This window comes from Protomyctophum bolini, assembly GCF_963924005.1.
Source record: "Protomyctophum bolini genome assembly, chromosome: 8".
Classification (NCBI taxonomy): Eukaryota; Metazoa; Chordata; class Actinopteri; order Myctophiformes; family Myctophidae; genus Protomyctophum; species Protomyctophum bolini.
The window spans coordinates 39,467,140-39,479,639 of NC_137869.1; the positions used below are offsets into that span (position 1 = coordinate 39,467,140).

The 12,500-nt window shown below is 45.8% G+C and overlaps 1 protein-coding gene across 4 annotated transcripts in view; it reads right to left on the reverse strand.

Annotated features, from left to right (window-relative positions):
* Positions 1–4,607: 4,607 nt before the first annotated feature.
* Positions 4,608–12,500, reverse strand: part of tle5 (TLE family member 5, transcriptional modulator) — a 59,560-nt gene continuing 51,667 nt past the window's right edge. For 2 of the 4 annotated variants that reach the window (XM_080771295.1, XM_080771297.1), the window contains one exon: positions 4,608–8,383. In XM_080771295.1, coding sequence (XP_080627421.1) covers positions 8,153–8,383 — 231 coding nt within the window. In that variant the 3' untranslated portion in view covers positions 4,608–8,152. The remainder of the gene's footprint in view (positions 8,384–12,500) is intronic. The other 2 variants (XR_013964548.1, XM_080771296.1) reach the window with 2 other exon arrangements.

The following is a 12,500-nucleotide window of genomic DNA, read 5'->3' on the forward strand; positions in this document are numbered from 1 at the left end:
GGATTGAGAGATGGAGGGAGGGATGGGGTGGAGGACAGAGTCACATGGATTGAGAGATGGAGGGAGAGATGGAGGGAGTGAGGGATGGGGTGGAGGACAGAGTCACATGGATTGAGAGATGGAGGGAGAGATGGAGGGAGTGAGGGGTGGGGTGGAGGACAAAGTCACATGGATTGAGAGATGGAGGGAGGGATGGAGGGAGTGAGGGGTGGGGTGGAGGACAAAGTCACATGGATTGAGAGATGGAGGGAGAGATGGAGGGAGTGAGGGGTGGGGTGGAGGACAAAGTCACATGGATTGAGAGATGGAGGGAGAGATGGAGGGAGTGAGGGGTGGGGTGGAGGACAAAGTCACATGGATTGAGAGATGGAGGGAGGGATGGAGGGATGGGGTGGAGGACAGAGTCAGATGGAGATTGACAGGCTCCATTCCCATGCAGGGACAGATGAATAAACCAACACAGCAGGCTGACGAGAGGCAGAGAGAAAGAGAGAGGGAAGGCTGAAGAGAAAGAGGAGAGACTGACACAAATTGAGACGACAATAAACGAGATGGAGAAGAGAGAGAGAGAGAGAGTAGATAACGATTAACGAGTTAGCGTTAGGAGACGGCGACCTGGGGGTGGGAGAGTCTTGGAGAGGGTCGGCAGCCCAAACCACTTCTTCTGTGAGGAGGAACACAAGAAGCTACAGACTGCAGTGAAAACCTGAAAGGAAGGTTTAAAAAAACCAGCCTCGAGTTCCACCGAGGGGTTAATGCTCGATGGGCACCGAGGCTGAGATGTGAGGCTGTTCAGTAGCAAAACGACGACGCAACGCACACAGAAGAGATTCCTCACTTCTGGTCAGACGAAGGAGCAGACATGAGGCCCGGAGAGGAGACGACCCACAGTGCCTGGAGAGCCTCCTATAGTTTCGCCAACATCTCGTCAGCCATCTTCCCCCACCGAGTGTCTTCTGAGTGTCACGAGAGACGGTCAGTGGGGGCTGTTATAGCAGCATGCCACTTGGACACAGGCCTGGGGTCTGATCTCCCAGCCTCGGTCGGTGTCGCCTGGAGGAGGGAGGAGTCCGTTGCACTTGTCTGAGAAACATCCAATGACTCCAGATCACAACGCTGATGATGTGTCCAAGTTGATGCATCGGTATAGATGTTTTGTTTACATTAAAATGACAAATGGAGAGAGCAAGGGAGAGAGAGAGAGAGAGAGTTGCTACGTCTCTGTGATCAAGTCATATAACGTAGGGGAGTGAGGGGGTATAATGACCAAAAGACAACAGAATGAAAGAATTAAGACGTTGCACATCGACAATGTGTTTTCGCAGTAGAGTGCTTTTTTTCGTCTTCCAATTAAATTGCTTAGTTTGATTAATTGTTGCACTCCTATTTTAGACACACAGCCCCCTCCCCTCCTCCTCCTCACGTCAGCATGGACGGACCCCTGTGCATTAGCGTCACACATATTTATACATAACACATACAGTACACCGACTACACAGAGGCCTCGACGCGGCGCTCTAAGGTATCCTTACAATCCAACCATTGAAGTGTAATCGGGACAGATTTCCACTCTCTCTCTAATGTCTCCTCCTCCTCCTCCTCCTCCTCCTCCTCCTCACTGTGTGTCTGAGAGAGGAAGTCGTCCCGCTGCTCCACAGCCACATCAATGCTGGAATCATCAGACACCAAATATAGGGCACTTTCATATTTATTAAAGTGTCGGGCCTCAGATCCACAGCCTGACACTTCTCCATAGAGAGGGAGAGAGGAGGGAGTAAGAGAGGGAGAGAAAGAGAGGGGGGAGGGAGAGAGAGGGAGGGAGAGAAAGAGGGGGAGGGAGAGGGAGGGAGAGAAAGAGAGGGGGGGAGAGGGAGGGAGAGAAAGAGAGGGGGGGAGAGGGAGGGAGAGAAAGAGAGGGGGGGAGAGGGAGGGAGAGAAAGAGAGGGGGGGGGGAGAGGGAGGGAGAGAGAGAAAGAGAGGGGGGGAGGGAGAGGGAGGGAGAGAAAGAGAGGGGGGGAGGGAGAGGGAGGGAGAGAAAGAGAGGGGGGAGAGGGAGGGAGAGAAAGAGAGGGGGGGAGAGGGAGGGAGAGAAAGAGAGGGGGGAGAGGGAGGGAGAGAAAGAGAGGGGGGAGAGGGAGGGAGAGAAAGAGAGGGGGGGAGGGAGAGGGAGGGAGAGAGAGAAAGAGAGGGGGGAGGGAGAGGGAGGGAGAGAAAGAGAGGGGGGAGGGAGAGAAAGAGAGGGGGGAGAGGGAGGGAGAGAAAGAGAGGGGGGGAGAGGGAGGGAGAGAAAGAGAGGGAGTGAGAGAAAGAGAGGGAGTGGGAGGGAGAGAAAGAGAGGGGGGAGAGAAAGAGAGGGAGTGGGGAGAGAAAGAGAGAGGGAGTGGGAGGGAGAGAAAGAGAGAGGGAGAGAGAGAGGGAGGGAGAGAAAGAGAGAGGTAGAGAGACAGAGAGAGGTAGAGAAATAGAGAGGGAGAGAAAGAGAGGTAGAGAGACAGAGAGAGGGAGGGAGGGGAAGAGAGCGAGGGAGTCAGAGGAACAGAGGAAGAAGGCAGGAACCGCAGAAGATCACTGAGGTTTCACATGTTTCCTCTCTCTCTCTTCTCTCTCTCTCTCTCTCTCTCTCTCTCTCTCTCTCTCTCTCTCATGCACACACCAACACACCCATAGGGACACATTTACGTGCACGAGCGCACAAATACTGGAGAGTGAGAAAGTCGGGATGGAGGGGGAGGGGGGGTGAGGGGAAGAGAGCGGAAATAGCAGAGAAACACAAGGACACAATGTCATTCACAACAGGCGCATAGACCAGGGAAACTAATAGCCCATCGTGTGTGTGTGTGTGTGTGTGTGTGTGTGTAAAGAGCTCTGGAAGCATCGTACTAATAGCTTGGGTAAAAAAAATATGTTGCATTTCAGCTCAGGTAACAAACGGAGCGTGACGGCCACATCATATCCAAATAATGAGCATGCTGTACAGAATATATAAACATTAATAACATACATAGAGATTGAGGAGAACAAACACTTTCTCCACAATTATGCTTAGTTTTGACACGTGGTGAAGCAGAAGCACACATGGGCATTATCTCTGAAACATTACCTGCTGCTGCCGGCTTTCCTTCCAAAGTTCCACTTCCTTCCTTTCATTTGCCACACAGGGCGGTTTTTAAATCAACACTTCCTCCTTGTGGTACTGCCATGAACTACAGGGACCTTTTCTGAGGCTGAATTCCTGTCAATGCAGCCTCCTCCTGTCCTTCTGTGCATTCATTAAGACACATCAAAGGAGTCAACAATTCAGGTATTAGAAAAGTTGGTTGTATCTAAACTTTGTCAATAGGTGCTGTAGCCAGGTGCAATGTTTTCAGTAAAACCGTGTTGGTATGTACATATACAGTAATCCATTTCTTTAATTCAGTTTGTACGCATATTGTATTCTTTGCATTGTCTGGGTTCCGTTATGATAATTACACCTAAGGCAAAAAACTAGGTTCCGTGTTATCAGCAGACCTACTGTAAGGCAAAACATTTAAATCATATTGTCATCACAATATTCAACAATGTTATCGCAATGTTGTCCTAATCCCATGCAGCCCTAGTGCGAGTCATAAGGAACTATGAAAGATAGAAAGAAATGCTTATTTATATTTTACTCAATTGACCAGTTGAACCCCAACGTTTCCGATTCTAGGCATAGCAGTGGACGTGGTTTTCTGGTTCCACTGAAAAATCGGCCATTCGTTTTTCCCCATAGAGATTGACACAAATATTTATATCAATTATTTTAAGCCTAGAATCCAGGATCCTGGTGAATCATGAACATAAAACAATATCTATCCATCTATAAATGCACCAATATTCATATATGGAGCTGGCCTGTTCTGACATCATTCTGACATTTGCATAGACTCCATATTTGGGCATGCCTGACAAAGAACTCCATATCACAGTATGGGCATAAAAGGGACACAGGCATAATATCTGAGTGGGGCATGAATTTCCAACTTGCATCGTTCCAACTTCCAAGTAGGCCAGCGCCCTCTACGGACACGCTGTAGAGGCCCCACGGGCACCGTTCTAGTTGAATAAAAACACTTTTAAGGTGTTTTTATTTACAGAATCAAAGGTTTTATGGACACTATTCACCATCCTGGAAATGAAGAAAAATTTACTTTTACACAATATTAACATTTCCGAGGACCTGTATAATAAACTCAATTGGACAGAATAAGTGCAATACAATGTAAAAAATAATAATTACAAATACATTTTAGCCGTAAGTGCCGAGCTATACACAAAGCGTGTGTGCGCGAATACACATACGCAGACTTTAAAATAGGACTTGGATCTTTCAAAAGCCTGGGTGTAGCTCGGCTGTGATCATTACAAAAGCCCTACATAGCCCTAGGCTTTAGTACATTATTACGTGCGGACAAACGTGCACCAAATGAGCGCCTCTAGATGAGGCGGCCGTGTCCCGATGGAAAGGTGATGCGCGAGCAGACTCTCCATTAGGCAAAGATCCTGTGAAACAAGTGGAACGTTGAATGAACCACAGGCAAAAAATAATCAAGAGAACCAAAAGAAAAAGAAAAAACACAGGTCTCTTAATTTGATTGACTTTATTTGTAAGGCACCAGAAGTACTTCCTTACTGCAGAACATTTTCATTTTCATTTATAGTAAATGTTTGTTACTTTTATAGTTCACCTTTTTTTTCTCGTTTTGTTAAAATGAAGCTATGGTTCCATGACACAAAACTTTTTGTTGTTTTTTTTTTTTTATCCCGCCAAAGTACACACTTTCAGGTTTTACATTATACACAAAATAAGTATTTAAAAAAAGACCTTTACAAAGCTCAAAATGCTTACAATGCTTCACGCTATTGGGGGGGGGGGGGGGGGCAGATGGGGCAAGCAATGGGGTCAGGACACAGGGGTCAGAGAAGAGGGCTAGGGGCCACTGTACTGCAGTTTCCCCTAGGGGTGTCACAACCAGTACTGTAACCCCCCCTAGGGGTGTCACAACCAGTACTGAAACCCCCCCTAGGGGTGTCACAACCAGTACTGTAACCCCCCTAGGGGTGTCACAACCAGTACTGTAACACGATAGAGCACGAGAATCATCCAGGACAGCCATATACACATAAAGCTTTATATGTATAACTGTATACAGACGGCTGACGGCTCTCCCACTACTTCAACACATACATAGTTTTCGATCTGTATCGGTCTCTTTAAAACATCATCAGATTTTTCACTCTTTTATTCTAGTTATAATAACGATTAATAATATAGTTTAAAGGAAAAGAAAGAAAGAAAGAAAGATAGAAAGAAAGAAAGAAGTGCGTTGGGATCACCACAGAGATAATTTGGACCAAATGTTCTTAAAGAAACATCTCTTCGCTAGAAAGTCTTGGTTTCCCCTGTAGACATTGTGCATCATATGCACGCACGTCGCACGTGTGAGTGTGTGTCTTGTCCACACACACACACACATACACACACACACACTCCACATATCACTACTACAATATGTATCTGGAGGGGAGGGAGGGGGGCAAGAAGATCTTCTAGCTTCATTCAGAAGCAGAAGAGCGTATCGTTATTATGAAGAACAGCGATGCATTCCGCCTCTGTGGCTCAGGCCCATTGCCTCACTGACAACCAAACCTTTACAGCCGCGCACACACATACACACACACACACACACACACACACACACACACACACACACACACACACACACACACACACACACAGTCGTCTCAGAGTCATCCAACTGATACCCGTCCCTCATTATCTAGACATTTTGTCACATCTATTCACTCTCACAGTTTATTAATATTAAGCCACCAAAAGAGAGGGTATATAGGGGCAACGCAATAACACAAAAACGTTTGATTGTGTGTGTTGGAGGGGGGGGGGGGGGGGTATTTAACATGCTGTCGAATAGACTGCCTTCAGAACAAGTCAGTCAGTCCAATAACAAACTCTCTTGACCTTAGCTCAATGTTTTCGCCAGTAGTCATTTCACTGGAACATGCCATTCTAAGCCCAAAGTAGGCCTATTCTAAGGACTATACAGGAAGCAATGGGGAGTTATTTATCTCCCCAGCTAAAGGAAACAGTGGCCGCTTGTGCTTTGTGTCTGTGGGACATCCATCATTTCTTTTTAGGTCACCGGGCTAGGAGATTTCTCACTGAATGTTATATATGTAGGCTAATGTCACCTACATAACACAGTGTTTTGTCTTGTATATGTACTGTATGTCGTACGGTTGTTCTGAATCGGGGGAGTAGGAGTGTTTCTGTCCTAACTAAGAGAAACGGAAACACGTGGCCTAAAATAGACCACAGGAATTGAAGTTTGGAAGGACTGGATCATATCCTACATATATTATGGGCAACGTGATTAAAACTTAAATTAGCATTACCAGTGTGGTCTTTGTTGTTGTTGTTTTGGTTTTGTTTTCCTTCTTTAAAGGCAGTCCGTGGTATATCCACATGACCGAGTAGTGTGTTGTTTTTCTACGACTCAACAGAAGCGTCAGGTGGATTATCTATCAGAGAGCGCTCTCATCATACAACATCAAAGGGACACGTTTTCAAAAACAGACGCTATGCCCTCTTGCTGTCAAATATACAACAAGCACATCCTCTCTTCCTTTGACAACTGCTTTAATATTTGTGCAATTTTACAAGGGAGGGGGGGTGGGGGGGTGGAGGGAGGGGGGGTGTTGGGCTGCAGACACACAAGTCAAGTCAAGTGGCAGCTTTTCTTTTGTTGCACAATGTGCCATTCTCAGCTTTCTTTGTTGTTGAAAAGTGCTGCCTCTTCCAGGTAAGGTGCTGGCTGGAACTATACCCTGCTGTGTTGGATAAGTATCATAAGTAGGGGGGGGGCATTAGTTTGAAAGGTAGGTTTGTTTGTTTTCTTGACTGACAACTCTAATTTCAAATGGAAAAAACATAAGGAAAAAAGGTAGCTCAAAAGAAGGTGCATTTTCCATTTCCCCCCTATACGAATTCATGATGCTCACAACATAAAATGTCTAGAGTTTCTATGGTATATGCCTTGTCATTATACGCCTCTGCTTTTACCGAGAGCCCCCTCGGGCGACTGAAAGCAACGCTAGAATTTAGGCTAGAATGGGAGCGCAGCTTCACACCGGAGTTACAACAATGGCAATGTTTCCCTTTCTTTCGTGGAAAATCCCTGTTTAAACGGCACACTGATCCATCACAATCGGTTCTTTTAAGCCCACGGCCAAATTCTAGCTTTAAATGGAAGCATGCAATTTAAACAGTCTAAGATATTCAACATCACTGTATTTTTGTAAGCAGGTTTTTCTTTTTCTTTTTTTTCTTCTTTTTTTTTCTAGAAAACATTGTCCAGGCAGATCTTTCCATTTGTACAAGGGGCCCTACGGCTCGTCTAGGAATCTGTGTGAGAACTGAAGGCTTGCAATGTCAAAGCAACAGAGGCTCATATATAGGCCGTGTCGCCATCCTCGTCTTGTTTAACAAATGCATTGTGTCGGTCCTAACACCTTTACCACGGTACATTCACACTCACAGATTGCCCTGCATGGACCAGAGGCAGGTGTGGAGGCGAGGAGGAGAGGAGAGGAGAGTGGGCAGGGAGGACAGAGAAAGAAAAAAAAAAAAAGGACAGTGAAACAGACAGGAGGAAGGAAAGCAATATGAATAGAAGAAAAACAACAAAAGAACCAAGCTTAAATCACATACAAAAATAAGATACATAATCTTAAAAAGGCTGCTTTTTTTGAGGGGCGGGGGCGGGGGGCTTACACAACTCTTAGTTGGGGTGGAATTGTGGCAACAGAAAAAGGAGTGAGAGGGGGGGGAAAATGGAACCGCAAGGGGAAAAAAACAGCATGTTAAGTATAAGGTGTAGAGGTTGAGAAAGCATCCCAGTAGAGCTGAGAGGGTCAGGGCTTGGAGCCCAGGGTAGGAGGAGGGGCTATGCCAAGGGGACGCAGGGAAGGGAAAGCTGTAGGCCGGTAGGGTGTGGGGTGTGGGTTAGGTTTAGGTCATCCAGGCGCTCTCTGGACACACAAACTGAATCTTGAACGGGGGGGGGGGGGGGAGAACAACAACAGTGGGGGTGTCGTCGTTCGTCCCTTTAATCTAATCGGACTTGTCCCCGTCCTCCTCGCGGTGGCTGTCGGCGCCGTCGCGCGCCGCCTTCTCCTCCTTGGCGAGCTGCGCCTGGGAGGCCAGGATGGAGGAGAGGGAGAAGAGGCCGGACGAGGAGGTGACGGAGGCGGGCAGGCCGGGCTGGCCGAGGCCCAGCGGCAGCGGGGTCATGGGCAGCGCCAGGCCTTGGAGCTGAGACAGCTGGTGAGCCTGGAGCTGCTGCTGCATGAGAGAGGAGACAACACCACGCAGCTCAGACACAGACACTAAAACACACTGCTAAACCTGCTGTACAATACATGCAGCTCAGATACAGACACTAAAACACTATGCTAACCAGCTGTACAATACATGCAGCTCAGACACAGACACTAAAACACACTGCTAACCTGCTGTACAATACATGCAGCTCAGACACAGACACTAAAACACACTGCTAACCTGCTGTACAATACATGCAGCTCAGACACAGACACTAAAACACACTGCTGCATGAGAGAGGAGAAGAACACCACGCAGCTCAGAGAGAGACACACTGAAACACACTGCTAACCTGGACAGTTAGCAGTGGACAGTACATGCAGCTCAGACACAGTGACAGACACACTAAAACACACTGCTAACCTGCTGCATGGTACAATACATGCAGCTCAGAGAGATAGAGACACACACACACACACAGCAGGAGAGAGGGGCACACTACGCAGCTAAGACACAGACACACACATGACACGGCACTGCTAACATGCTGCATGTACAATATACGTTACACTAGACCCATCACAATTATTACACAATCGTCTAATCGCAATTATTTGAGATAATCGCAATTATTCTTGTACGATCGTCAATTGTTTCCACGTTGGGAAAAAAAGATTTTTTTTAATTTATTATTATTAAATCAGTGATTTTTGTTTATTTAAGCACAAATAGTAAAAAAAAAAGAAAACCCACAATTAATCGTCAAATTACATTTGTAATCGTGACCCACCACCGTACGTTACAAATCAGCTTTTATATGTAAGCCCTCGAGCGCAGCAGCACGATAGTTACAGTATATAGCACATATCACAGCTTACACAAAGACAGGCACAGTAGGAGATACTAAATCTACAAGGACGCCATGGACACTAATATATACAATATGCTATGCTTGATGAACAACCCCTAAGGCACAAGTTTCAGAGCAACGTGACGGAGAGAGAGAGAGATCACGCCAAGTACAGATGATATATATATAAAGACAGGAGAATCCAACTATAGTAACGTTAGACCATACAAAGCTATGAACAGCCTCCACGTCTGCACAGGACGATACACCGTTCAGGTTCTAACGGCTCTACTGCAGACAAACAGCTACAAGTCAAAGTCGCGGAGTAAATAATATAATGTATGTTTTTACCCGTCAGCACCTTAGAATGGCAATGCAATTCTATGCTTTTGAGAACTGAATATGCTTACAATAAATATTACGTCCTTTACTGGTATAGGCCTGTATGTGTTATGTTTTTAGTTTTAGAGCCAGACCCATATATTCTTCTTTTTTCAAAACATCTTTCAAAAGTAGCAACTCAATGTGAGCTTGAAGATCTGTTCCGTTAGAATTTTCTGTTTTTGATCAACTTAATCAAATTGATAGATTTTGTATTTTTTCTTTTTTTCTAGGCCAATTGGTAGTCTAGGTCGGACCTAAAACCATGATGTACTTTTAGGAACAGGCTTGGGTTAGTCAGTCTTTATGCCCTTTTTGAGTATTATAGCACAGACAACTGGCAAAGCATGCCCACCAAATAATTGTGTTTTGATAGGGATGTCTACTTAACTTAATCGTTAAATATGTTATGTGTGGAGAGAACAACCTCACTCGTTTCCATTCTCCATTTCATGTGAATCGTCACTCGCCAAGAGTCGCTACGCCAGCACGGTCCGTCATAATAACCGTGAACTGCATCCACAATGTCGACGACATTGCGGATCTTACTTCCTCCCACAGAGACACTTTAATGAGAGGAAGTCGTTTCCGAATTACTCGCAGGATCTTACCGACAAGTTAAGTTACATCCTACTTTTTTTATTTTTTATTTATTGTGCCCTGGGGGAGAGTTTGTCCTCTGCGTTTGACACACATCCTAACTAATTTACGTATGAGCGGAGCGTGGCCACCGTGGTGCAGTGCCCGGGGACCGCGCTCTAGTTGGAACGCCAGTGCCTTCAAGGTCAAGGTCAGTGGCAGGAGTAGGTAGGTACCTATAGCATCGTGCACACACACACATACAGTACTGCTGTGTATTACGCTTGTCCGTGTGACGGTGATATAACACCACACCACAGTCTTGATGCCCTGTGTCCAAAGACGTGTCTCTCTATACAGCCCGTCTACTGTGGTTTCACTGTGATGAAGTCATCACAATCCTGTCATATTCCTCCCACTACTACCTCACGCTTTTCATGAAACCAACCACCCCCAAAACAATGGCATTTCTCAGCGAGAGAGAGAGAGAGACAGTAGAGATGGCGTACAACTGATGCAACAAGATGAAAGGGTGTATATTAATCCTGTACGAGATGGATCACATAATGTGAATAAACATGAAGGAAAAAAAGTATATCGAGGAGGACTACCTTAACCCATGTTGACCTGGGAACGATTCTGCAAATGTCTTCTAAATCCTGACTGTTTTCTTGAAAAAGCTATGTTTTTCTATGTCAGTCGTTCTCAAACACTCTCATGTCACTTTTCACGATTCTTCAAAAATAGCAGACCTACAGTACAAGCTCGTAGAGCGCCACTCGGTGGCGCGCTATGAGCTTGTAGATCTGCTATTTTTCAATAGCTAAAGCATAACATAATGCTAACACCAAAAGGGGTTCCTGCCCAAAATGGGTTAAAAAAACCCCTATACTGTACCTACAAACCCACAGTCCTCAGTTTCTAAGGCCACAGACAGTGGGGGGGGGGGATAAAAAGTAAAGACCCTCAGAAAAACCATGCATCATCGTGATGAAGCGGCTAAACCCGCTAACACGAGACGGTAGCATGATAGAGTATGCTAAGCTAGCTGGTGATGAATGATGGCACCTCCTGGGCTAACGCCGTACTCATAGTGATGAACTATCTGTGCTATCTGGCTAGCCCTCCGCCCATATTGATGAGGCACAGTAGTACAGTAGCTACCAGGGAAATACCATGAAGTATTGCAAGCTAGCTGAATAAACTGTTGTAATAAACTAGGGTATTATGTATGATGTTAATCAGTTACTAAGAGCTTCACAGTGAATAAAGCAAATACATTTTAAGTGTTAAAAAGAATAAGCGCAGTGATGGCAGCATTGCAGCTGGACAATTTATTCTATTTAGTCTAAATGCTTTAGCTAGCTACAGTACCTTAGATAAGTAACAAAGACAAAACGTAGCTATAGGCAGGTGGCGAAAGTGGGCCGGAATGGTACCGCTAAAAAAGCAGCGACTGATGTGAAAGGCCCATAATAACCAGTTTGCCACGAACGCATGTTGTTATGTGCAACAATGTACGAACGTTTAAGAGCAACATAAGAGTTACGTTTTATTAAAACGTGCCTCTAAAGCATTCCAGTGTTCGTGTCAACGTATAATCCGTGCTGGACTGCCTGTGATCCGTTCACTTTGAAGGTTGCAGATCCGGTCTAGAAGCGGATAAGGACAGACTATTGTCTAGTCCTGATGAAGGTCTAAATCGACCGGCAAACATTTCTGGCAAGTTTCTGACAGTGTGCGGCGGGACCCTTCTTTGTTTTTTCAAAGATAACCTTTTTAAGTATGCTTTATTGCCCTACGCACCTGTCACTATAGCCTTCTGAGGTGTGCATCGGCCTTTTGCTAATACTAATAAAGCATAATTAAAAATTGGAAAATGTTGCCTTATATAGGTTGTCTCTGGTGTGTTATACAAAAACGTCCATAACTTTTTTTCGCAATGTTTCCGGCAGAGCAGGCCTCTCATTCTGTGGACCTTAATGACCAAATGAATAGAAAGAAAACCCACAAATAAAACGTACGACATGACATCACGGGTTAAACTCTATTCCTTCGACTAAAGCCTTGTGTCCGAAGCTTCGAGCGCTGTCCCATGGTGAGCTGCCGCGCATCCCGACGATCGTAAAATCATTGGTGAGTATGTATCGCATCGCACGTAACCGTTTGTAACCAGAGCTTACGGCTAACGATCACAACAACAGCCCCGCCCCCTACCCTCACTGAATAGCCCCGGAAATTAAACCAGGTTCGTAGAGTGAGAGGCGAGCGGACGGGTGGCACAGGTTAGGTGTGCTTAGGCTACCGCCTAGCGGGCAACAATGGAGT